The following is a 24577-nucleotide window of genomic DNA, read 5'->3' as shown; positions in this document are numbered from 1 at the left end:
ATAAGTTGATTATATTATTTCTCACTACATTACACTTAAGCAGTAATTGTTTTTTATTTTGACGATTAAATTGCTCTGAGATAAACACTTTCTGTATGACAAATCTGTTCCAATTTTGTACTTGACACTGTTGGATGAAGCATGTCAGACCAGTTCTCTGGGCGGTTTAAATGCAATTACCTTTTTAATGCGCTCGCTCAAAACAGAGAAATGACACTTTTCATACATGTCTGCATCTATTATTCGCAAATTACGAGAACATATTCATTTACTAGATAAATCTGGTATACGGAATGTCAGTTGAATGTAACCTGACGTCACGTCACATCCGATGCATCATGTAAATGACGGCTTTTCGCGCGTTTATTTATAATGTCGTTCGATGGAACTGTCAGAAACGTTCCACATTAGCAGAAGTAGTCCCGCAAAGTGAACACACCTGATCATCAGTTCAGACGTCCCATATCAAATGATATCGGACGATTATGTTTTAAAATATATAGGGAATAAATTTTGTGTATGTTATATCATTCCCTTATTCAGCTTACAACTGGTTCATTGATTTGCTTAAAACTCCCTCGTCTTAAACATTTACTTGCTTTTGTAGTTTCCTATCATGTTACCCTTTTATAGCGGTGTTTGACTAAAAGACCTCCTATTTTGTTTTTCATAGATAAATAGGAAAAATATGTAAAACAGAATAATAAAATTGCATAAGAACAATCCATTTAATATTCATGCGAAAAGCTACAGAAACAAGCTCAGAAGCAAAAAGTTTAAACATAAATCCGGTTTAATGGCACTTGGTAAACGCCAATGGATTGCCTATGCTTAACTTGACTTTCGTTACAAGCACTTTTTGCAAACTCTCGCAATCCGGTTTAAACCGACTCTGAATTTTAAAATCATAATATGATTAATTTTGAATGATGAGATGATTAACAATGTATCGCAATACCATTGTATAATTTATAATGTACCATACTGTAGGCTGTTAGTTAAGTGATTTCCTACATTCGTCTCCGGTTCAAACTAGCTTAAATAATTTATTCGTATTCTTTACGTTACGTATAGCCTTTTTTGACAATCAAGCAATTCGCAACTGTCATTGATGGTTTAAATTTTAAATACATCAGCAGCGACAATTTATGACCACGCTTTGTCATTCATGTCACGTAATGTTGCTGTCTGTCCGTGTATAAAAGGTCCACAACCCCGCACAACTGCATTGATCGCTGTTGCCTCCTCGCTACAACATGTGAGTAGTAAATTGCATTTATTAACATAAAAATTGAACGAAAGAACAGAACGTAAATTTATTTGAGGTGAACCAAGATATTACACAGTTATAACATTCAAAAAAGTTTGAATATATGATAAATAAGGAACTCATATGTGACTTGGACTTTGGACTTTTTTAGTAAATATATCTAGGGGGCTGGGTTACACGGAGGGGTTAGTCCATGGTGGGTGAACTGAATGGGTTCGGACAACCTGAGATAAATTATTCAACAACGATGCTAAAATAATTATTAAAACGAAGTAACAGTTTCAAGCCTCTATCCCCTTTTAGTTATTTAAAGAATCATGCCAGTATCTTGGTTACTGTATTTTATTTAGCATGATATCGCCATGAGGCAAAAAAAAGTATCGCATTCTTATCGTAGACAAATTCCAGATAAATTTAATTCAGGTAACAAACAATAGGGTCATCTTATGATCGGGCGTACAATATATAAATGATAAACGAACGTTTCAAAATATATTTTGTTTCAAATTCGAAAAGTTGAATGCTCGAAACTTGCCATTTTATGGTCCACCGATGTTGCCACATTGCATCAATATTAGACATGTATATACATTGTTATCCGTGTCCAATAGCTGCATTTATAATTTAGCTACTTGACTTTTAATGTTCAGTTATGGCAATTGAAGTCCGGCTTCATTCCTCTTCAATATACATAATTAATATGTTATCAAAACGTATTGAAATGAATCAAGATATATTTACTAGTATTATTGTATTTTTGCAATTATGCAAAAACAATTAATACTATAACAAGACAACAAGTTTATATGAAATCCATTAACACTCAATGTGTGATGTCCCATTAGCTTCATTTATGTTGATACTGACTCTGATGAGGCTTATATTGTTAATGGTGAAATTATTGATAAATGTAGGAATGCGTGTGAGGTTTTTGCGCCCAGTTTAAACCTGTTTAGTTATAACAGACAGTGCCAAGGCGGTTAGCTACGTATTAACCAATGGCGATAGTTTGTTATTTGTTCATTGTTTGTTGTCTCATGCTTGATGTTTGCTTTTTTTATAATCGTGCCTACAAAATAATATTGATTCAATTTTAGTATACGGAGCTCGTCCCTGTACGTTCCATTGTTAGTTGTATTTTAAATTAATTGAAATGGTAACTTGCTATATTTCGAACAAATTATCAACTTCTATATTTCCAGCACCATGAATGTCTTAGCAATTCTTGCTCTGTTTGGAGCTATCGTGGCCTGCCAAGCCTATCGTAAAAAGGGATACGGATACAGTGGATATGGAGGTGGATATGGCGGCCTAGGTGGTTATGGCGGATATGGTGGAGGCGGTTATGGTGGCGGATACGGCGGTTATGGTGGCGGCCTTGGCGGCTACGGTGGCGGTTATGGCGGATATGGTGGCGGTTATGGCGGAGGTTATGGCGGCTATGGTGGCGGATATGGCGGTTATGGTGGTGGTTATGGAGGCGGCTATGGCGGCTACGGTGGGGGATACGGCGGTGGCTACGGTGGTGGCTTTAAAAAGGGAATAGGTTATGGAGGCCTTGGTGGTTACGGTGGCGGCTATGGCGGTTATGGTGGCGGTCTTGGTGGTTATGGTGGTTACGGTGGCGGCTATGGTGGTTATGGTGGCGGTTATGGCGGCGGTCTTGGTGGTTATGGCGGTTACGGTGGCGGTTATGGTGGTTATGGAGGCGGTTATGGTGGCGGCTATGGCGGCGGCTACGGTGGCGGTTATGGTGGCGGCTATGGCGGCGGCTACGGTGGCGGTTACGGTGGAGGCTATGGCGGAAAAAGTATGTTATATTATTGAAAATTGAATTGCTTAATCAGAATAATATTAATTGAATGCTTTTTCTAATTCAAACATGTTATTAACTTCATTGTAACTTTGGCTAAAACTATTGATAGTTGTACAAGGTGTTTCTTCCAGTATATGTGCAAATTAATATTTGTATGTATGTATTCGTTATAGCCGTTTCCTTTTATTGTTTCAGAATACTGAACACAGACCCATCCATTTCATTGACACCATTGACTGTATTACTATGTTGCAATAAAAATGTATAACTCCAATTTGTGTCAAGTGAATCTATGTCATAAGAAACAGCCTTACAAAGCATTTCCGTATTTCATAGAAAGATAAACGATCGTTGATCCCCTCGTTCAATAACGTGTATAAGAAATAAGCATGTGATATCAAATCCCATTATAATAATCACAAGCACTGTCCATAAATAATTGCTAAAATAACTCGTTAAATAGTCATTCTTCACTTCTCGTATGCAGCGAAGATATATTGAACACTGTTGTGTTGTTCTTGTATTTTGCTAAACCAAATCTTGCTTTCATTCGGAATCAGACGGACATATGGGGGCACTAACAGTTTAGCAACATAGACCCCGTTCCATTACAGATGAAAAAGCTAAGGGCGTAATCCCGTTTTTGGCGTAATGTAAAAGAAGGAACTTTCACGCACGGTGACATAAAGTTTAACCTCGGCCATGGAACACTCTTCAATAGTTCATCGAAACATCTGTAGTATCTAAAATAACCTCAACTGTATTAAGAACGCCCAAGATCAATATGCCGGCAGATTAAGTCAATATTTAGAAACTCGTTCGGTTTGTTTGTAAAATTAAAATTAAAATGTTCATTGGTAAATTCCTGAGGATACTTGTTTGGTAAAATACAACGTTAGCCACCTTTTTTGAAATGGCGATAATTTTGAAGATGGCCGCCAGTCCCATTTGAAAAAAATAATAATTACAAATATACACATATTGCAATTTTGTAATTTTATCAGCATTTCTATATTCTTGATTGAACCATTTAGCAGGATCAATTATTTACGATGTATTTTAGTTTTGTTTTTAAAACATTAACACTCAATATACTGTTTAACAAATAATGAGTCCGCTAGTTCATGGACAATTTTTAACAAATGTAGCTAGATGTACCATGTTGTTGATATATCTGCCATTTTGTGCTTAACTTCGAAAGAAACTGCTAAAATTATAAAACAAAACTTTATATATTTCAAGATGCACCCTTGACTTCAATACGCAAAATTATATTCTGGATGGGGACGTATATTGATGTTGATGTATTAAAATTAGCAACAATGTTGTAGGGTTTCGTAACCCGAAAAAACACTTTAACCTCTCATACGAGAAGACTCATGTTCGGCAGTGAAAGACCCGCAGTGAATTATTGATGGTTTTACATTAACACATATTACACAAAGTTCATTCAATGCTAGCACAAAACGATAAATTGACAATATTCTTAAATAAATTATAGACGTAGGAAGTCAACTAGCAAAGATAAATCAAGTAAAACGCTTTCAAACAAAGTCATTGTTTTAGGAATTGAAGGTGATTTATTAGAAAGGATATAAAAATGACACATCCATTGCAGCATTGGTCCATTAAATTTAAAAGTGATGTGATGTGTTCCATTTATGTGTGAAGGCCAGTTACCCTATTTTATTTTAATAGGAATAATGGAGTAATGGAAATGTAGAAGCAAATATTTTCAACTTCTCTGCCGTTTCATTGGGAAATCGCTACTATGCAAAAGTTTGTCTGGAGGATAGTTTTGTTGAGACATATTACGACTGATGGGACGAGACAACTCAGAAACATACATGTGTAGTTTTAACGACATATTACGACTGATGAGACGCGCCAACTCATTCATTCATATTGGATGCACAGTCAGACACTAAGCCTTGTATCCAAACACTTACATGCACTGACGTACTGTGTTTCAACTAATTTTTAACTTTTATCTTAAACATACTGAAATACATAATGCAATAGAGGCGAACAGTTTGGTAAGATTAGTTTTGTTTTGTCATTAAAACAACTATGTAAATAACAGTCTTGTTTATCGGAAATAAAGAACACAGTAGTAATTGTTCATCTGAATGTCTTCATTAACTATGCTTATTTTAAAACGAAGTTCTTTGGGCGCATATTTTGAAAAACGACTAATCTTTAAATTGTTTAAACGTGACATTTGTTACTTTTTTACGCGCTATTTAAAGTTATGGTATAAATAAAATGCTGCATGAAATGGATGAATTTATTTATATCAATCGATCGTATGTGAGGAAATAAATTGCTTATAAAAATAATAGAACAACCAATTTAGAAACAAAACAAGGCTTCAATGCTTATAATTCACCAAATTTGAATAAGTTTATGGAATTTTATAAACACATATGTTTGTATTCATATATGGACATCCTCCAACATTACGGACTTTCATTTGTATATCCATATCGGAGAAAAGAATTACTAGAATACACAAAAATACACATTTTCAAACCAAAACCAGCCATCATTTAATTCAGTGGAAAGAACACAAAAACCTAACAATATTTTAACCAAATACATGGGGTTTTTGGTTATGTGGTAGGTGTACGTGAAAGGTTGTGCCATGAAACTGTGCCCCTAAACGCCGATTCTTGGACCCTTGATCATCCTTCTTTCAGGTTTGTGATTGTTCGTTTTTGTGTTCTTTGTTTTTGGCGTTTACCCTGTGCCATCAAACGAGGTTTATGTTTAAAATTTAGGCAACTGAACTTGTTTCTGAAGGTTTTCAAATAAATATTCAATGAACGGGCCAGAGTGTCAATGCCGTCAAAAAAGGTGACTAGACTAAGAACAAGTTGGGAAGAACTGGCTAAGCAAAGTGTAATGACCGTAACGTTCACTTGCTAAAATGAATTTCGTGAATTTCTGTTTCTTTGATAAAATTAAAAATTGATTACACACTTCAAGCGTATATCATTGTTTAACTTTGAAAACGTCTTATCATCGTTTAGTTTGTTTTGTTTTTCTCAAAATAATTTGGAAAATAGAAAAATTAGTTTTTGGTAAAGAAATAGTAAAACGAATTTCTTTTTTATTGCATGTGCTTTATAAATGCAAGGCATATAGCTAATGTGTGTGACATATCAATAAGAAAGTAGGCCAAATTTTGAGATACACATATATATATCACGCCTGCTACATCACCATTATCAACTCATTTATTTAAGCTAGACAAGTCATCTCATATTAAATATGAAAGTATTTCACATCCTTCTAAAGATGCAATGCATTCCGAGCGCGGTTCGTTTAAAGATCGCTAATTTTGTAAATAGTGTCAACAGCTTAGCAACCAATAAAGTTCGACGTTTGTGTATATGCACCTAGGCAAATGATACTAACACAGTCCATCACTTTATTTGAGAGCCATATCCATCCATGTTGTTTTGGAGGATCACTAGGATGTTTCAGCCAGCTACAATTCACATGCAACTTTGTATCACATGTTGTATTGCAAAATACCATTGAATGACCATTGTTTCCGTGACTTCATAGACACATGTTACATAATATTATGTATTTTTATTTCCATTTTGGTAACTTTATGTTACTATAACATACTAACTGCACAGAGGGATTTTAAGATAAGACAATTTGGCATTTAGATTAAGATCAATATCTTAAGGGGGCACAATTGATCGAAGTTGTCCCCCTCTTCAAAACTGTTGAACGACCCCTGCTTACTTAGTATTATTCCAAATTAAAAACAATCTCATCATCTACAAGCAAGTAGTTTGAAGGAAGTGAATATTAAAATCAGAGATGAAAAGCATACAATGTAAAGGTCAGAAACATAACTATAATTATGGCAAAAATGGTAAAACGACATGCATGTCATGAATACGCATGATATGGTTACTGACAAAATAACTTATTTAGTGGCTGTCTGGCCAAATGGTTAAGCGACTGACTGTTGACGTCAATGCATGCATTAAAAGAATAATTTACTTAAATAATGAAAATTAAACGAAAGGTATAAACTTATCAGTTATCAGTGTCAACGACCTCCTTGGTTTAATTTGACAAATGACATATCTTATCAACCAATGATGAATGGTTTGTTAAAGCACTCTTATTTATGGTTGAACACGTCATGTACCGAGTATGACATTGTGACATTTTGTTGTTGGTGTTAAAACTTTGATCATGGTATATATTCATGTTCTCTAAATATGTTCACAATGTTCAAATGTGTAGTTGGTTAAAGTTGGTTCAATCTACGTATGAATTAACCAACTTTTTGATGGTTCTAGAAAACTTTTGTTTGAAAAAAAAATCAAAGGAAGTCTTCAAGACACATCCAAAATATGACATCGAACTGTTTCTGATTCCAATAAATGTCTTAAAGGTGCACGATACAAAATTGATGCAAAACATATTTTTAATTTAAATGCATTATCATGTTTAACTCGTATGCCAGAGATGATCGAAACAAAAGGCATATGATTAAAGTACAGATCATTGGTCACTTAGCTATAAATGAATAAAAGTAAAATCATTGCGAGTTATCCAGTATAGCGAAAGTGGCTATAGAGTTATATAGGGTCAGACAGTGTTCACGTCTTTTAACAGATCAACTTACTTCCTACATATATGCTAGGATAATTTTTTCCCTTTACGATGATGTTTTTATTTTATTTTTCTATTTTTTTTTTTACATTTTTGGTCCTTTTTTAGAGTTTTGTTTTTCACCCAAAGTTGCATTTAATTAAGAAGGAAGTGAAATTTCTTTTGTTATTTAAAGCTACTTATAGACATTCAGCGGATAGCGGTGATGATTTTTTTTCTTTTAAATGCACTCTTCGAATAATATGAATTTAAAAATATATTTTGGTCCGTTTTGACCATTTATGTAAAAATTGTAGAAAATCGATACTCAGGAGCGGTGTATTCAACTGTAAAATAAATGTTTTATCGCCACACCTCACGGCGAGATCATGGTAATCCCAGCGGGATAGGAATAATTCATAGGCAAAGTTATGACACTCTGGGTATGGCATGTGAAACGAAATTTGTCGTTTATAGTAATAAAGTGATTTCATAACTAATTCGCTCTTTTTTATCTAAAAATAGTTTGTGATTTATGCTTGACTGCATTTTTCCTTATATCATTATTATTATTATTTATTTCAAATAATGATACTCGATGTGAGTTCAAATTTGTTTTTTGTTTATATGGTGAAATTGCAATAAGATGTTCATAAGTTAAAAAAATATCAAACTATATAGTTGATATATGTTTTGCATTGATTTTGTCTTTTAAATGTTGATGTTTTAAGTAAAATTGGCAATATATATTAGCAATTAAACATAATAATTTAGGGTATTGAAAGATGATAATTTACATACCTGCATTGAGTCATCATGTTCATTAGTTGTGTGTAAGTTCGAAGTATTGTATAGACTTTGGTCTATCATTTATTTGCACCCCACCCAATCCAACAGCGGTTGTTTTGGGCTTGTCATAGTTGTAGTTAACGTTTTTACATTGTTTCAACATCAATGACAAATTGTTGTCGTATAAGATTGGTAAAAGATTGGTACTAAATAATAGCAACACAATATAATATTTCGTTTTATCTGGATCTTTTCCGAAATATCACACCCAATTTTGTATAACACTGCTTTGAGAAAAATATCGAACTCTAACAATTATGGTTTGAAATATGGCTTTAATTAAATGTCTTTGTAAATGATCAATTATATAATTCAAAGAGACACGGATTATAAGCTATAAAAGTTAATTGGGATGATTTGAGATTTCAATACTTAAGCAAGTCAAAGTAAAGTCATGTCAACCAACGTTTCCTCTGATGAACAGCTCTACTCAATTATGGCTAATACTAAAATCATCTAAAACAAAATGTATAATATAACGACTGGTCATATTAATGACACTGAGTTTCTTATCTGCCTTGATCTAGCCATGCGATCAATAAATTAATAATAACTAAACTAGCCTATGTCTACTCTTCTATTGCACTGAGAGGAGAATCGATAGAGATCGCAGTTAGCCTGTAAAGCTCCAAAGTTGGCAATTATAAAAAGGACTATAATTGTAGTTTTTCTATGAAATGTTTTTCGGTAACGTATCGTCGAAATATGCATATCGCCTTTAGACTTCCGACTCACGGCAGCTTGGCGATTTCTTCTCGCCCCCCCCCCCGACCCCGCTAAAATTTTCAAGTTAACATTTTACGACAATAAGGCACAAAGAATAAGAATGAAATACACCTAAATGCACCATTTAAAACTAATACAACGATGCCTATCAATAACGCTCGGCTGTATGAAAAGGATATTAATATTTATGAATATAATATCGTGCGTCTTCGATGCCATTCGACCATACGCTTGACAGGCGGCTCTTCGTAAAGAGTATAAATACTTTTTGCCTGACCCTTTTATAAGTATTATGCTCCTTTAGTAGAAATAATGTTTGATCATCCACGTGAGTTTCGTCATTACTACGTGCGCACTTTATAATAATAAGGATATAAAATGTATAAAATCATGATCGATATGTATTTGCGGTATGTTGTCAACAGATGGAATGTATAAGCCTACACGCCTTTTACATTTAATAAAGTTGCATCATGTTATGGTAATTTTACTGGATTTTTCTTCAACTTAATGCTTATTTCGATATAGTAATTGCTCTGGATTCCTCATTTTTGTGATTCTGTTAATACATTTAGATCAACAGCAAAAAGATATGAACCATAATTCAATGCGTTGGGTTAAGTACTTACATAAGTAGTTCATGAAACCTAAATCAAAATAAACGTACATGTCTTAAATGTTTCTTATATTAATTTGGCATGTGTGTAGAGATTAATACCTCACCTGGTTTTGTACGAAACATATAGCTTAAGCCAAGGTCCCGTTCGCGTTGGTGTCGTTGGCGTCCGTGTTGTTGTCGGCGTCGTCTGTGTCAATGTGATCGACGTCCGTGTCGATGTCATTGTCGGCCTTGTCGATGTCATTGTCGGCCGTGTCGGTTTCGGCGGCCTTCGTGTAGGTGTCGGCCATGTCGGTATCGAAGTAGGCCATGCCGGTGATAAAGTTGGCCGTGTCGGTGTCACCGTAGTCCTTGTCGGTGTCGGCTTTTTCCCATGTCAGTGTCGGCGTCGTAAGTGTTGGTTTTTGACGTTGTCCCTATATGCCTCGGCGTCGCTCGTATCCGTGTTGATGTCGATATTATTCCCTATAAGGCCTACATTTTCGTCACCAACTCTTGTTGCTACTTTATGTCTTAAACACAATAGTCGACATGACATGGCAGTGATAGTTTGTAAGTGTTTAAACCGCCTGTGCCTGTATGAGATCACTTTGCTGCTTTTACAACTCTTGTTGCTGCTTTAAGTGTTTAAACCGCTTGTGCATGTAGGACAGGATTTGTGTTTAATTTGATAAGATATACTAGTTACACCGTGTAACAATGCAAGACAACTACTTGCGTTAACCAAGGACACTTTATTGGTCTTAAGGTTGATGCAAAAATACATATATGTTAGTTTGAGTTATTATCTACGTGTTCACAACTTCCGCAGTTAGAAAGAGCCAAACAATCGCTATATTCCTATTTTACCTGAATCAATAAAGTCAAATGAGTTAAACACGATAGTGCATTAAAATTTAAAAAAAACATGAACCTGTTTTGTGCGCCTTAAATGGCGAGCTCTCACAATTGCAAACCGGTGGAAACAATCTTGTTTTGCTCACCAAGGCGATTATATTTAGTATGAACTGTTCTGTCTTCCGATGTTCTCATGTGTCTGAATACGATAAGCCTAGCCTTTTGCATAAATAGATGAAGTACCGATTCAACAGGCGTGTATCATTGAAGTATATAAATAGTTGACAGTATTAAACAGTGTATGTGAATAAATGTGCATGCACATCATGTATATCTATTTAATACGGTTTATATAAGTTATGAAGCATGTATATCAATTAAAAACATCAGTGCGCATTTTACTGTCGATATTGTCAATTCATGTATTCTGAAGAAACACGTCATTTGTTTTAAAACCAAAACATGAAACGTTCGCGACATCCGTAATGACATACTCTAAATTGAAGACAACGCATTGTCATCATTTATTTAAAATAAAAACATCCTGTGTTTGTATGAGGAAATACATAGAAATGCTTCAAAACAACGCTACTCTTGTCCTAGTTTACGTTATTATATTAACCATTCGTCAAATCAGAGCGCTGCTAACCCTCATATGATTTTTTACCTTTCATCACCTTACACAAATCACAATAATGAAATAAATAAAACATTTCGTCATATTTACCAGCAAATAAGGTTTCCTACCAATTTGGTCAGACTGCCGGACATTGTTAGGTCGTGTATAAAAACTCCACAATCATACCAAGCTATATTGATCGTTGGTTCTTCATCGCTGTACCTTGTAAGTAGTCGATAACTTATTTATTAAATATAATTGTTATTTTACGATTAAATTAAGTCTTAGAAAGAAAATACACAGAACAGGGCTAGTATTCAATATTCAATCTAAGTTAACATTATAGTCATACATCATTGACATCATTGACATCATTGACTTCATTGACTTCATTGACTTCATTTAATCAATTATTAATAACAAGTAATCCGACTTGCTTCATCGTTCTTATATCCAATTTTCAATTTAATGTGGATTTAATAGCAATTTCTAATGCGTCTTAATGAACGTCTAAAGCAAAACGTTCTATGAGTTGATTGATGCATACTTATTTGATTTCATTTAAAAAGATTAAACCTTGGGAATGCCTGTTTCTGGTTTGTGGTTGTCTTGAGTTTATTTGTACGGGCAAGGTTGTTTAAGGTTTGCTCATATTGTTTTTATTTGTGTCAAGACACGTTATACCCAATGGGCTTGGTATTTACAACAACAAAAACTTCTGTTGTACAATATGTAATGTTATACCAATTAATTGCTTTTAAGCTTTTAAAGCAGTTAACAGATCTATTTTAGGTATTTCCCCTATGATAAAAGTCAGTTTGTGTAGACTCAAGAGTGTTTGATTTAATTTCACGATGATCTTCAACATTATGTTTTGTTCAATGAGAAGGTAGTAGTTCTCAAGCTTTCCAATGCATTTATTTCAGTTAATCAGCATTCAGTTATTTTCCAATCAGACGAAGCGATAGATATAAACAGTAGCTTTCCCAGTTAGAAGGGAGTCTATACAATATAATGAAGACCACTAAAACTTAAAGATAGTCTGAAATCTACCCCACGAATGTATACAACCTGTTCTACCGCGTGTTTGCTGCTTTTCATCAGCATTAATGCCCAACATTTACAATATATACTTAATTTTCACTGATCGTGCCAAGTCGGTAACCCAAGCAATTACCAATGATGGATGTATTTATTTTTATCTTTATTTGTAGCCTTATACGTCTTGTTAAGTGTTTGTTTGAGCTTGCGTTTTGATTGCGTAATTACGCAAATACGCTGTTTACCTTGAGCTCTACCTAGATCTTAAACGGACAAGACACCAGACATCTTACTAACTGATGTATCTCATCGCTTTCGACACGCTCATGTTTTTAAGCTTTTGCGCATTTATCCGAATCGAAATTAACTGGGCGTGTCTACCACGTAAATCCCAGTAAGTTAAAAATAAAATCGGTATGGTTATCTGTATTTATAAATAGCTATGACTATACTGGGAAACCATTATGTTCTATTTTTAAACGTGTGAACTCAGATGAGACATCCTCATGATTTTTGTTATCTGAAGCATGCAAAATGAAGTTGTATCAGCCTCCTACTAGCTCGCATTGACAATTCTAAGCAGCTTGTTTCAAGGAAATACTGTACTTTCCAATTTTTAGAGCATCTGGTGTCTAGTCCCTTTAATACCGAATTTTAAAGATATCAAAAATATAAGCATTGACTTCTATATTTTCAGTACCATGAAGGTTCTTGCAATTCTCGCTCTGTTTTGTGCAATCGTGGCATGCCAAGCCTATTCAAAAAAGGGATATGGAGGTGACTATGACGATGGCTATAAAGGTGACTATTACGATGGCCATGGGAGTGGCTATAAAGGTGGCTATGTAGGAGGCTATAAAGGTGATACTGACGATGGCTATCCAGGTGGCTTTGGCCACAAATACGGATATGGCAATGACGACTACGATGACGGAAAATATAATGAATATAAGACAGGGTACGGAGGAGGCTACAGAGGTGGCATTGGCGGTTACGGCGATGGCCATGGTGGTATCGGTGGCGAATATGGCGGATACCATGCAAAATGTACGTTTCAATAGAAAATATTAATGGCTATTTAAAACAGCGTTTTGAAAGTAATGAACTTGATCATGCCATTTGTATTTCAATTAACTGTAAGACAACTATTAACTACTATACTTGTACAGTGGGACAATGGCCCGATTGTTCAGAACTTTGTTAAAGTTAACAACGGGATTAACGACATTGTTGTTAACTTTTAAAGGTGAAATATTTGCTGATGTTCTCATACATTTAAATAAAACAAGTACAGCTGAAACATTTGTCTTAACTTTTCTAAGGAATACTGCAAATCATAAGTGTATCTGTGAAACTTATTAAGCAATATCGATTTTAAAGTTAACAACGATGATGTTAATAACATTGTTAACTTTAACAAAGTTCGGAACAATCGGGCCAATGTGTTTTACTTTTAACTCTAAATGCTCGAATCTTAAAGATGGTTACTAATCATCCTGTATAAAATCCAAATTATTGTAGGTATGTTTATGTTCATCATATCTATTTTCTCTTTTTCCAGAGTACTAAAGACAGACCCCTCAATTCCATTGAATTCCAATTCCAATTCCATTGACACCAGTCCTGTGTTTTCTATGTTTTTCTATGTTGCAATAAATTATCCTAAGTATTAACAATTTGTGTCACGTGATTCTCTATCAACATAGAGCAACAGAAAGTGTGTTGTCTCAATTGTTATAAAGACAAATAGAGTATGCATCAAATGATCATGTATATGAGAAGTAAGTATGCAATTATCGATTTGCATTATGAATGATCATTTGACCATATATATTCAAGCTTGAGAAGCGAAGGTGTAAAACCACACATGTGTTTTCTTCCCGTGCTGTTTATGCGTGAAATCAATCGTCATAGAATGGTGATAATGCCATGGTGATAATGCCAAGGATAAAGGTCTTGTTCGATCGGCATGAACAAAATAAACAATAGGTCTTCTGTTCGGTTAAGAGACAGTGTTTTATGACCAAACACTACGTATCACTTTACCATACTTGTAAAATAATACACGAATGCAAGAGTAATTTCTGTCATTCTCCAGTATGAGGGGATTGAAAAGGATTGAAGTGCCCTTACTATAGAATCCTAGTAGATTCTACATTTATTTCACAAGAGGTTTACCCGAAAGTTGTCCCAAAAATTCATATAAAAACGCAATTGTTTAGCTTCCTGACGTCGGAATGCTATGACGTTTTAAAAATAATATGTTAACAAGTTTTATTCAAATGTGATAATATAGCTCCAAACCTGGACAATTCCGTAGAGAACAACAACAAAGTAACATTAGGTTAAAGCACCCAGCTTGCACAGGAAGGTGAATTTAAATCGTTGTATATTTCATCGAAAATGTTATAACCAAGTTATTTAAATAGTTTAAAATTTTGGCGGATTGGATCGCGCCACAATTGAATTGACCTGTGGGCTAGCTATAGTTTACCCTCGAGGTTCTTACCGTTCCGTCGATAGCTGGATTGTAAGGCAGTAGCCACCACCACGTTTCGGAACCAAACTTAAAAGCAAAATGCAAAGATTTATAAAGGATTTTTTTTCTTAAAAGAAGAGCCGATGAGCGGGGAAAAGCATCTCATCAGTTGTGATGGAAGCGGGCTGGGGGGGGGGGATTTGGAGACGGCCCTAGGGAAGTGAAAGTGGGAGGGGGCAGAATAGAAAGCGGATGTATTGGTCACCACGGAACCTTCACAGGTGGTCAAGATTAAAGAGAAATCAAGCGATAAGAGCAGACCAAACGATGCCATTGTCTACAATTAAAGTCATAGCATTTCATCTGTGCAACTTTGTAAAAATAATTAGCGAACAATGCGAGCGTGCCATAACGCATACTTTATCGATCCAATTAGCAGATAGGTTAAATTGCTAGACAAATACAAGTTCAAGATATCTGATGAACCAATGAGCTTTGTGTGATTGGCTCTGGCAGATTTCAATGCCCGGCTTTAATATCATTTGCAAGGATATTGCTTGCCTATTAATATGTATGCTGGTAAACGAGATTATATAAGGTATGGTGGTTGATACTTAATTGTGGTTTTACAATATTTCAAGACCAAAAAATGTATGTTTTTAATATTTCCTTTTCATCAAATGTTATACATTTTGTTTCTCCACACATAAAAGTCATTTAAATTACACCAGGCAACATGGAGGACCAGGCGGACCGCCAAAGAAATGAAAATGTAATTTAAACTAAGAAATTCATCGGTCCAAGATGTTGCTGTTTTATTGCGCTTGTTTGTTTTCAACTATCAACCGAGCATCCTGGCCTATCATTACTGACTCCAGTGCCTCCTCGGCTCTTTAAGAGAATACTTGCTATATAAGTGGGGTAGTGGTTGAGCACGATAGATGCCGAGAACGTTAAGGTCATTGATGTAGTAAAGGCGGTAACCAATAAGTGGATGCGGCAGTAGGCGCCCTTGGGGAAGCCGGTAGGTGTTCCTCAGGGTGTCGCGCGTGTCGCTGGCGAGCGAGTGTAGCTGCTTGGGTCTCCTTGATGATTGAGTGATTGTTATTTTAAGTTAATGCACCTTTCCACGCAGTTCATACGTCATTCGGAAACATAAAAACATAGTTCCCTGTTTCATAGCATGATTTTCTGACAATAATCAATACACATTGAAATCAAATCACAACACGATCACTGCTTACTAAATAGCAAAAAAACAATACATACCCAGTAATCTAATTTTGCGGGTTGATTGCCAAATTAATGTTCTTTGATGTCCGATTTTAAGTACTTAAATAACACAAACCTTGTCCCATCGGTTGCTTTGACGAGATTTATACGAGATTGCACGATATGATCGAAATATGATTCTGCGCATCATATCATAAAAATATCGGACTTGGGAGGTGTATTGGGTTTGCACCCAGTTTGCCGCAAGGGATGTTGCCTGTTTATCAATGAACTCATGACATTTGATAACAGTAACTTTTATGGAATTAATAGCTGGCTTCATTTGAACATTGAGCATTTACAAGGCGGACCTGTCCATATGCGTATCAGCCTCTACAAAATTATACGTAGTTTTGAGAGTACCTTATTTCCTGTTTCATTACTGACTGGCCTCAAAGCGGTAAGAGTTTTGCCCATATTTAGTTGTTCTTACTGTTAACAAATGTACACAACTTTCATATCTGAGATAAACATCCAGTCATAAAAGTTTTGAACATATTCTGGAGAGAAACCGTACAGACATTTGTAACTTTCATTAGCGATGCATTTTACCCTGCTCATGTGTAATGTTGGTAATAGAAACTATTAAGAAGATTTTCATATGTTGAGGTGAGTTCATTAAAATCAAAATTCAAAGCTCTCTCTTGAATATTTTCTACTTGTTTTGTGTTGGTCGAGTAACATTAATGCCAAACAACAGGACAGTAATTGAAATTGGATCTGATGAAAGGTTTAAAGAAAATTAGCTTTCTATTGTTTGTCTGACATTTGCTTAGTCTTTTAAAGTATATTCATTTGTGTAGCTGGTGTATTGTATATTTTAGAAATCTATTATCAAAAATTTTGAATTACTATATTATTTGCCTGCTAGAGGAGAAACTGACGTTGAAACACGCTTATTTGCCTACTAGAAGAGAAACTGGCGTTGAAACACGCTTATTTGCCTACTAGAGGAGAAACTGACGTTGAAACACGGAATATACTTGTACTAGAGGAGAAGCTGAAGTTGAAGCACGAATTATTTGTTTCTTTTTCAAGACACTGCCCTTTTAAATTTCACAACACTTTTGTTATCTTAAAAATAAGGCTGTATGCAAGGCACAATGATTTCTCAATCCAGGTTACAAAACCCATAGTAGTAAAAAGCAGATCATAAATGTGACATAAATAAACACTGCTCAAAAAATCCATAACGAACGAAGGGATGAGCGCAGAATTTATGTATCTATTTATATCTTAATATTACCTCATTTAATCTTTTTGCGCTTATTCTCGACATGGTCATTACAAACAAAAGGGACACGGCTATATGCCCGTAATTTATTTTGACAAACGAAATAATTTTCTTCATGATTGGTGTAAACCGCTCAAACATTCAGGGTGACGAATACATCATAATGCTCTTCATTTAAGTGTTCACATTTTGAATCCTCTAGAACCAAGGTTTAAGCTGAGAATATATTGTTTTTCGTTTAAGTTGTTGGCAATGATACCAAAAATTGCTGTGATGTTTAAAGCCTTGTCGTTTAAGACATAAACGCATGGGGGTTAACTGTAAAAATTTAAAAACAAAAACCTCTGGAACTCTATTTTGATAGGGAATGTCCCGCTGTTCAATTGTACGATTTAACTCTGATTTTATATAAATCCACTTTAAGTTGATGTTTCCTCATTACTATAAGTATTTGATCGAATGTCCAATATTGAAGCTACAAGAACCATGGTTTTTGCTGAGAATAGGTTGTTTTTCATTCACATTGTTAGCAATCATAACTTAAATTGCTGTAATGTTTTATGTCTGGTTGCACTTAATAAGACATAAATGGTTGGGGTTTAACAGCAAATACCAAAAACAAAAACCTCAATTTTGATAGGGAATTTCCCGTTGTACAATTAAACGGTTAAACTCTGATTTTATATCAATCCACTTTAAGTTGATGTTTTCTCCGACGATATTATGGATGGTGTTTTCATTAAGAAATGTCAAAACGTTTGGTCGAGTACTCAAACAACGATTTAACAATATCCCGTTACATTGTAAATTCCTCTGATAACCAATCACTGATGAACAATTGAACATTAGTATTCATGCGAATTATGTTGTAATGTCAGCGTCTTGATAGTTTGTCTATTTGTCTCCCAGCCTTGAGCCTGAGGCTCCAAAACAAACAAGAGCATAACAACCATGTAGTTGATATTGCCTTATTGGTATGTTTTAACTAAATGCGAGGTACCCGTATGTGGTGCAGGATTCACTCTTTATATCCAGCCTTGATCCTTGGGCATAAACTAACATCATAGACCATTACAACCTTGTAGTTTATATTGCCTTAGAAATAAAGAAATCAAATAAGCTCAATAAAGTTATATCGACCTCATTGTAAGCTACGTCGAACAAGCCCTGATTTCAGTTCAAGGCTTGCTAGGGGTGTTTGCAGCTAAAGCTTGCGATTTGGTTCCCCGCTTACAGTGTTTGCACTGCGCTGCAACAGGGATTTAAAACAGACTAGTTTGATAACTCGAGCGAACGTTATTCTTAATGTAACTCAGGGCTGATGTATACTTGGTTCGATTGGGCTTATGTTTTAATTTTGCTACTATTTATAAGCGTTTGGCTCATGAACTATTTAAAATTCCCGTGTGGACTTCTGTTTTGATGACCATTTTTGGCGGTAACCCAAACAAACATAAGTAAAGATACTTCACTGTATGTGTTGTTTTTTCTGTGTTGTTTGATGACGTTGTGTGTCTCTCGAGTAGTATCGGTTTAAACAAGGACTTAGTTCAGGTTGTGGCTATTGGGTATATCATTATATATTTAAGTAAAGTAACAAAATGTGAACCTGATGTCAAAATTATAAAAATAGACCATCTTCCTTAGATACATATATTGATATCATTTATTCATTGCCATTCTACATCAATCATTATTGGCGGTCTGTGGTAAACATATATTATCCGCTATCATGAGTTTGATATTTACCTATGTGTCGTAACGAAATGATGGTTTAAATGTTGTCGTTTTTATATCTGCCCCAACAGCCAATTATATGTAGATAACATTCGTTTTCACGTGGCTTCTACTCCATAAATAAGTTGATTATATAATTACTCATTACATTACACTTAAGCAGTAATTGTATTCATATTGATGATTAAATTGCTCTGCGATAAACACTTTCTGAATGACACATCTGTTCCAATTTTGTAAGACAGAGTGTTACTTGACACTGTTATATGAAGCATGTCAGACCAGTTCTCTGAACGGTTTAAATGCATTTACCTTTTTAATACGCTCGCTTAAAACAGTGAAATGACACTTAAACACATGTTTGCATCTATGATTCGCAAATATTGAGAAAAGATGAATTTACTAGATAAATCGGGTATACGGAATGTCAGTTGAATGTAACCTGACGTCACGTCACATCCGATGCATCATGTAAATGACGGCATTTCGCGCGTTTGTCTATAATGTCGTTCGATGGAATTGTCAGAAACGTTCCGCAGTAGCGGAAGTAGTCCCGCAAAGTTAACATACCTGATCATCAGTTCAGACGTCCCATATCAAATGATATCGGACGATTATTTTTGTTTTAAAATATATAGGGAATAAATTTTGTGTATGTTATATCATTCCCTAATTCAGCTTACAACTGTTTCATTGGTTTGCTTATAACCCGTGCATCTTAACGATGCACTCTTACTCACAAATAAGATTTATAACAATTAATAATATTGTTTTAATATTCCAAAAGGGATGAATAAATGTCGAAAACAATGGAACTTATGACGGATATCGAGTTTAATTCGTAAGAATTGAGCATAAAACACGGTATTTCTACCTTATGAGACTATAGTTGACCACAGTAAATATTTTAGCATTCACCAATCATTGAATATTTTTGCGCTTTTTGCTGTTAAATATACGATTACAATCTTGTTATCAGTAATTGATATTTTCCATAAATGCATTATTTAGTTAGTAGATAAAGGTTTATCAGTCAAAATTTATGTTTTTTATACATGTGTATGTATTGATTTTTAGAAAGAGTGTCACTTTAAACATTTCCTTGCTTGTGTAGTTTCTTAACATGTTACTCTTCAATTACGGCATTGACTAAAAGAGATATGATGGCAAATCATCGGACCGCCCAGTGAGTTTTTTATAGCTGAATGAGAAATCATGTAAAACAATATAATTAAACTGCATATATACAATCCATTTAACTTCACTCTTCAATTGAAGCACTTTTTTGCAAACACTCGCAATCCTGTTAAAACCGACTTTGAATTTTTAAATCATAATATGATCAATTTTGAATTATGAGATGCATTAAAATGTATCCCAATATCATGGTATAATTTATTATGTACCATACTGCAGGCTGTTAGTTAAGTGATGTTCTACATTTACTTGCGGTTCAAACTAGCTTATATAATTTAATCGTATTCTTTACGTTACGTATCGCCATTTTTGACAATCAAGCAATTCGCAAATGTCATTGATGGATTCAATTTTAAATATATCAGCGACAATGTATGACCACGCTTTGTCATTCATGTCACGTAATGTTTCTGTCTGACAGTGTATAAAAGGTCCACAACCCCTCACAGCCGCATTGATCGCTGTTGCCTCCTCGCTTCAACATGTAAGTAGGAAATTGCTATTATTCAGATAAAAATTGAATTAAAGATCAGAACGCAAATTGATTTGAGGTGAACCAAAACATTAGATAGTTAAGACATTCAAACAAGTTTAAATATATGATAAATAGATAACTCTTTAACCTTTTAAGTAAATATAAATTTGGGACTGGGTTACACGGAGGTGTTAGTCCATAGTGAACTGAATGGGTTCAGACAGACCCAGTTAAATTATTCTACAACGATGACCCCTAAAATAAATATTATAACGATGTAACGATTTCAAGCCTCTATCCCCTTAAGTTATAGAAAGAATCATACCAGAATCTAGGTAACTGTATTTTATTCGCGTGATATCGTTACGAGGCAAAAATCAGTATCACATACTTATCGTAGACAAAATCCAGATAAATTTAATTCGGGTAACAAACAATAGGACCATCTTATGATCGAGCGTACACTATATATCTTATAAACGAGCGTTTCAAAACATATTTTGTTTTAGATTTGAGCGTTCGAAACTTGCCGCTTTATGGTCAACCGATGTTGCCATATTGCATCAATATTAGACTTGTATAAACATTGTTATCCGCTCCCGATATCTGCATTTATATTATAATAACTTGACTTTTAATGTTCAGTAATTGCAATAAAAGTCCGGCATCATCCCTCTTAATTACATTATTGATATGTTATCTAAACGTCCTGGAAAAAAATATATATGAATTTACTAGTAATAATTTCTGCAAGTATGCAAAAATATTTGACACAATAAAAAGACAACAAGTTTATCTGAGATCCATAAACACCCAATGTGTAATGTCTCATTAGCCTTATTCACATTGACACCGACTTTGATGAGGCTTATTCTGTTAATTGTGAAATTATTGATAAATATAGGAATACGTGTGAGGTTGTGCGCACTGTTTAAACCTGTTAAGTTTTCACAGACTGTGTTAAGGCGGTTAGCTACGTATTAACCAATGACAATAATTTGTTATTTGTTCAAAGTTTGTTGTCTTATGTTTGATGTTTCTTTTGTTTTTATCCTTGTGCCTACAAAATATTATTGAATCAATTTTGGTATACGGGCCCGTCCCTGTACGTTCCATTGTTAATTATATTTAATTGAATTGGTAACGCACTATATTTCGAACACATTATCAGCATAGACTTCTATATTTCAAGCACCATGAAGGTCTTAGCAATTCTTGCTCTGTTCGGTGCCATCGTGGCCTGCCAAGCCTATCGTAAAAAGGGATACGGATACAGTGGATATGGAGGTGGCTATGGCGGCCTAGGTGGTTACGGCGGCTATGGTGGAGGCGGTTATGGTGGCGGGTACGGCGGTTATGGCGGCGGCCTTGGCGGATACGGTGGCGGTTATGGCGGCTATGGTGGCGGTTATGGTGGAGGCTATGGCGGCTATGGTGGCGGTTATGGTGGTGGTTATGGAGGCGGCTATGGCGGCTACGGTGGTGGATACGGCGGTGGCTACGGTGGTGGATTTAAAAAGGGAATTGGTTATGGAGGCCTTGGCGGTTACGGTGGCGGCTATGGCGGTTATAGTGGCGGCCTTGGTGGTTATGGCGGTTACGGTGGCGGCTATGGCGGTTATGGTGGCGGTTATGGCGGCGGCCTTGGTGGCTATGGCGGTTACGGTGGCGGCTATGGTGGTTATGGAGGCGGTTATGGTGGCGGCTACGGCGGCGGCTACGGCGGCGGCTACGGTGGCGGTTACGGTAGCGGCTATGGTGGTTACGGTGGCGGCTATGGAGGAAAAAGTATGTTACATTAGTAAACATTGAATTGCTAAATAAGAATAATACTAATTAAATGCTATTTCTTATTCAAACAAGTTATTAACTTCATTGTAACATTGGCTAAAATTATTGACAGTTGTACAAGGTGCTTTATGTTCTAGTAAATGCGCAAATTACTCTTTGTATGCATGTAAATATTATAGCTGTTTCCTTTTATTGTTTCAGAATACTAAACACAGACCCATCCATTTCATTGACACCAGTTCTGTTTTACTATGTTGCAATAAAAGTATATAACTCCAATTTGTATGAAGTGATTCTCTGTCATAAGAAACAATGATAAACGATCGGTGATTCACTTGTTCAATAGGGTGTATCAGAAATAAGCATATATTTAGCAAATCCCATTACAAATATTGCAAGCACTGTCCATAAATAATTGCTAAAATAACTCGTTAAATAGTCATTCTTCACTTTTCGTATGCAGCTTAGAAAACACAACATGTGTTATAAATAAAGTATTTGGAAGTGTCCTTTTTTAAAAATGTTTTTAAGATTACAGTGTGCAAATGTGTTTTGAATCCAATATCAGGTCATTTGGATTAAATAATGTTATATATGTGAAAAAAGTTATATAAACAAATACAACATACATCCATTAGCTTAAAATCGAGAGAGAGAGAGAGAGAGATAGGCGAGAGAGAGAGAGAGAGAGAGAGAGAGAGAGAGAAAGATAGATTGTACACAACGCCAAGCCACAGGCAACACTATTGTTTAACTAAACCTTTAATTCATTGGAAATCAGACGGGTGGATGGGTGCACTAACGCTGGTCAATTTGCAAAAATTTGAAATACATTTAGCACCATGGGCCCCGTTCATTACAGATCGTAAGGTATAAAAGCGTTACCCTGTTTTGGGTGTATCTAAACTGAAAGGATTTTTACGCTCGGTGACATTGAGTTAAACCCCGGTCATGGAACACTCTTAAATAGTTCATCGAAACATCTGTAGAATCTGAAATAACCTCAACTTTATTAAGAACACCCGGCTCAACATGTTGGCAGATTAAGTCAAATTTAGGAAAATTTCTGGGTTTGTTTGTAAAAACAAAATGTTCATTGGTACTCCTCTTGGATACTTGTTTAAAAAAAGCGTTAGCCACCTATATTTAAAATGGTGGGCGTTTGGAAAATATTATAAAATATTCACACCTTGCATTTTTGTAAAACTTATACACATTTCTATATTCTTCATTGAACCATTCAGCAGGAGCAGTTATGGTCTTGTTTTTAAAACATTAACACTTAAAACACTTTTTAACAAATAATGAGTCCGCTAGTTCATGGACAGTTATCTATAACTATAGCCAGATGTACCATGTTGTTAATATATCTGTCATTTTGTTCTTAACTTTGAAACAAATTGCTCAAAATGTAAAAAAAAGTACTTAATATGTATCAAGATGCACCCTTGACTTCAATACTCAAAACTATTTTCAGGATGGGGACGTTATTGATTTTGATTCATTCAAATTAGAAACAATGTTGTAGGGTTTCGGAACGAGAAAGAAACTTTAACCTTCCCTATGAGAAGACTCAAATTCGGCAGTGAAAAGCCTGCGGTGAATTATTGATTTTTTTACATTAACACATATTACACAAATATAAATTCAATGCTAGCACAAAAAGATAAATTGAAAATATTCTTAAATAAACAATAAACGTATGAAGTCACCTAGCAAAGATTAATTAAGTCAAACGCGTTCAAACAAAGTCATTGTTTTAGGAATTGAAGGTGATTTATTAGAAAAGGAATAAAAAAAATGACACATCCATTGCAGCATTGGTCCATTAACTTCCAAAGTGATGTGATGTGTTGCATCCATGTGTTAAGGCCAATTTCCTTTATATATTATAATTTGAGTAATTGAAAAGTAGAAGCCAATATTAATAACCTTTTTGCCGTTTCATTGCAAAATCGGTACAACGCAAAAGGTTGTTTGGAGGACTCA

At 35.0% G+C, this 24577-nt stretch overlaps 3 protein-coding genes across 3 annotated transcripts; all 3 read left to right on the top strand.

The window, feature by feature from the left end:
- The first annotated feature begins 1247 nt into the window (after positions 1-1247).
- LOC128210409 (ctenidin-3-like) lies at positions 1248-3360 on the top strand. Its single transcript, XM_052914755.1, has 3 exons — positions 1248-1258; positions 2473-3080; positions 3282-3360. The coding sequence occupies exons 2-3, from the start codon at positions 2477-2479 to the stop codon at positions 3287-3289; spliced, it is 612 nt and encodes a 203-aa protein (XP_052770715.1). The 5' UTR covers positions 1248-1258; positions 2473-2476; the 3' UTR covers positions 3290-3360.
- Positions 3361-11520: 8160 nt separating this feature from the next.
- LOC128211157 (glycine-rich protein 3-like) lies at positions 11521-14053 on the top strand. Its single transcript, XM_052915612.1, has 3 exons — positions 11521-11587; positions 13101-13450; positions 13965-14053. Coding segments are annotated over exons 2-3 (348 nt in total). The 5' UTR covers positions 11521-11587; positions 13101-13104; the 3' UTR covers positions 13967-14053.
- Positions 14054-20791: 6738 nt separating this feature from the next.
- On the top strand, positions 20792-22867 carry LOC128210271 (acanthoscurrin-2-like). The gene is made up of 3 exons (XM_052914494.1): positions 20792-20806; positions 21990-22585; positions 22790-22867. The coding sequence occupies exons 2-3, from the start codon at positions 21994-21996 to the stop codon at positions 22795-22797; spliced, it is 600 nt and encodes a 199-aa protein (XP_052770454.1). The 5' UTR covers positions 20792-20806; positions 21990-21993; the 3' UTR covers positions 22798-22867.
- The last annotated feature ends 1710 nt before the right edge of the window (positions 22868-24577 follow it).

The sequence above is a fragment of the Mya arenaria genome, chromosome 12 (genome assembly GCF_026914265.1).
Source record: "Mya arenaria isolate MELC-2E11 chromosome 12, ASM2691426v1".
NCBI lineage: Eukaryota > Metazoa > Mollusca > Bivalvia > Myida > Myidae > Mya > Mya arenaria.
The sequence above is the reverse complement of the archived record's forward strand: the minus strand, read 5'-3'. Positions and strand labels throughout refer to the sequence as shown.

Bases quoted from the DNA above. Each gene is read 5' to 3' on its own strand.
- LOC128210409 (XM_052914755.1), top strand. From the start codon at position 2,477: ATGAATGTCTTAGCAATTCTTGCTCTGTTTGGAGCTATCGTGGCCTGC.
- LOC128211157 (XM_052915612.1), top strand. From the start codon at position 13,105: ATGAAGGTTCTTGCAATTCTCGCTCTGTTTTGTGCAATCGTGGCATGC.
- LOC128210271 (XM_052914494.1), top strand. From the start codon at position 21,994: ATGAAGGTCTTAGCAATTCTTGCTCTGTTCGGTGCCATCGTGGCCTGC.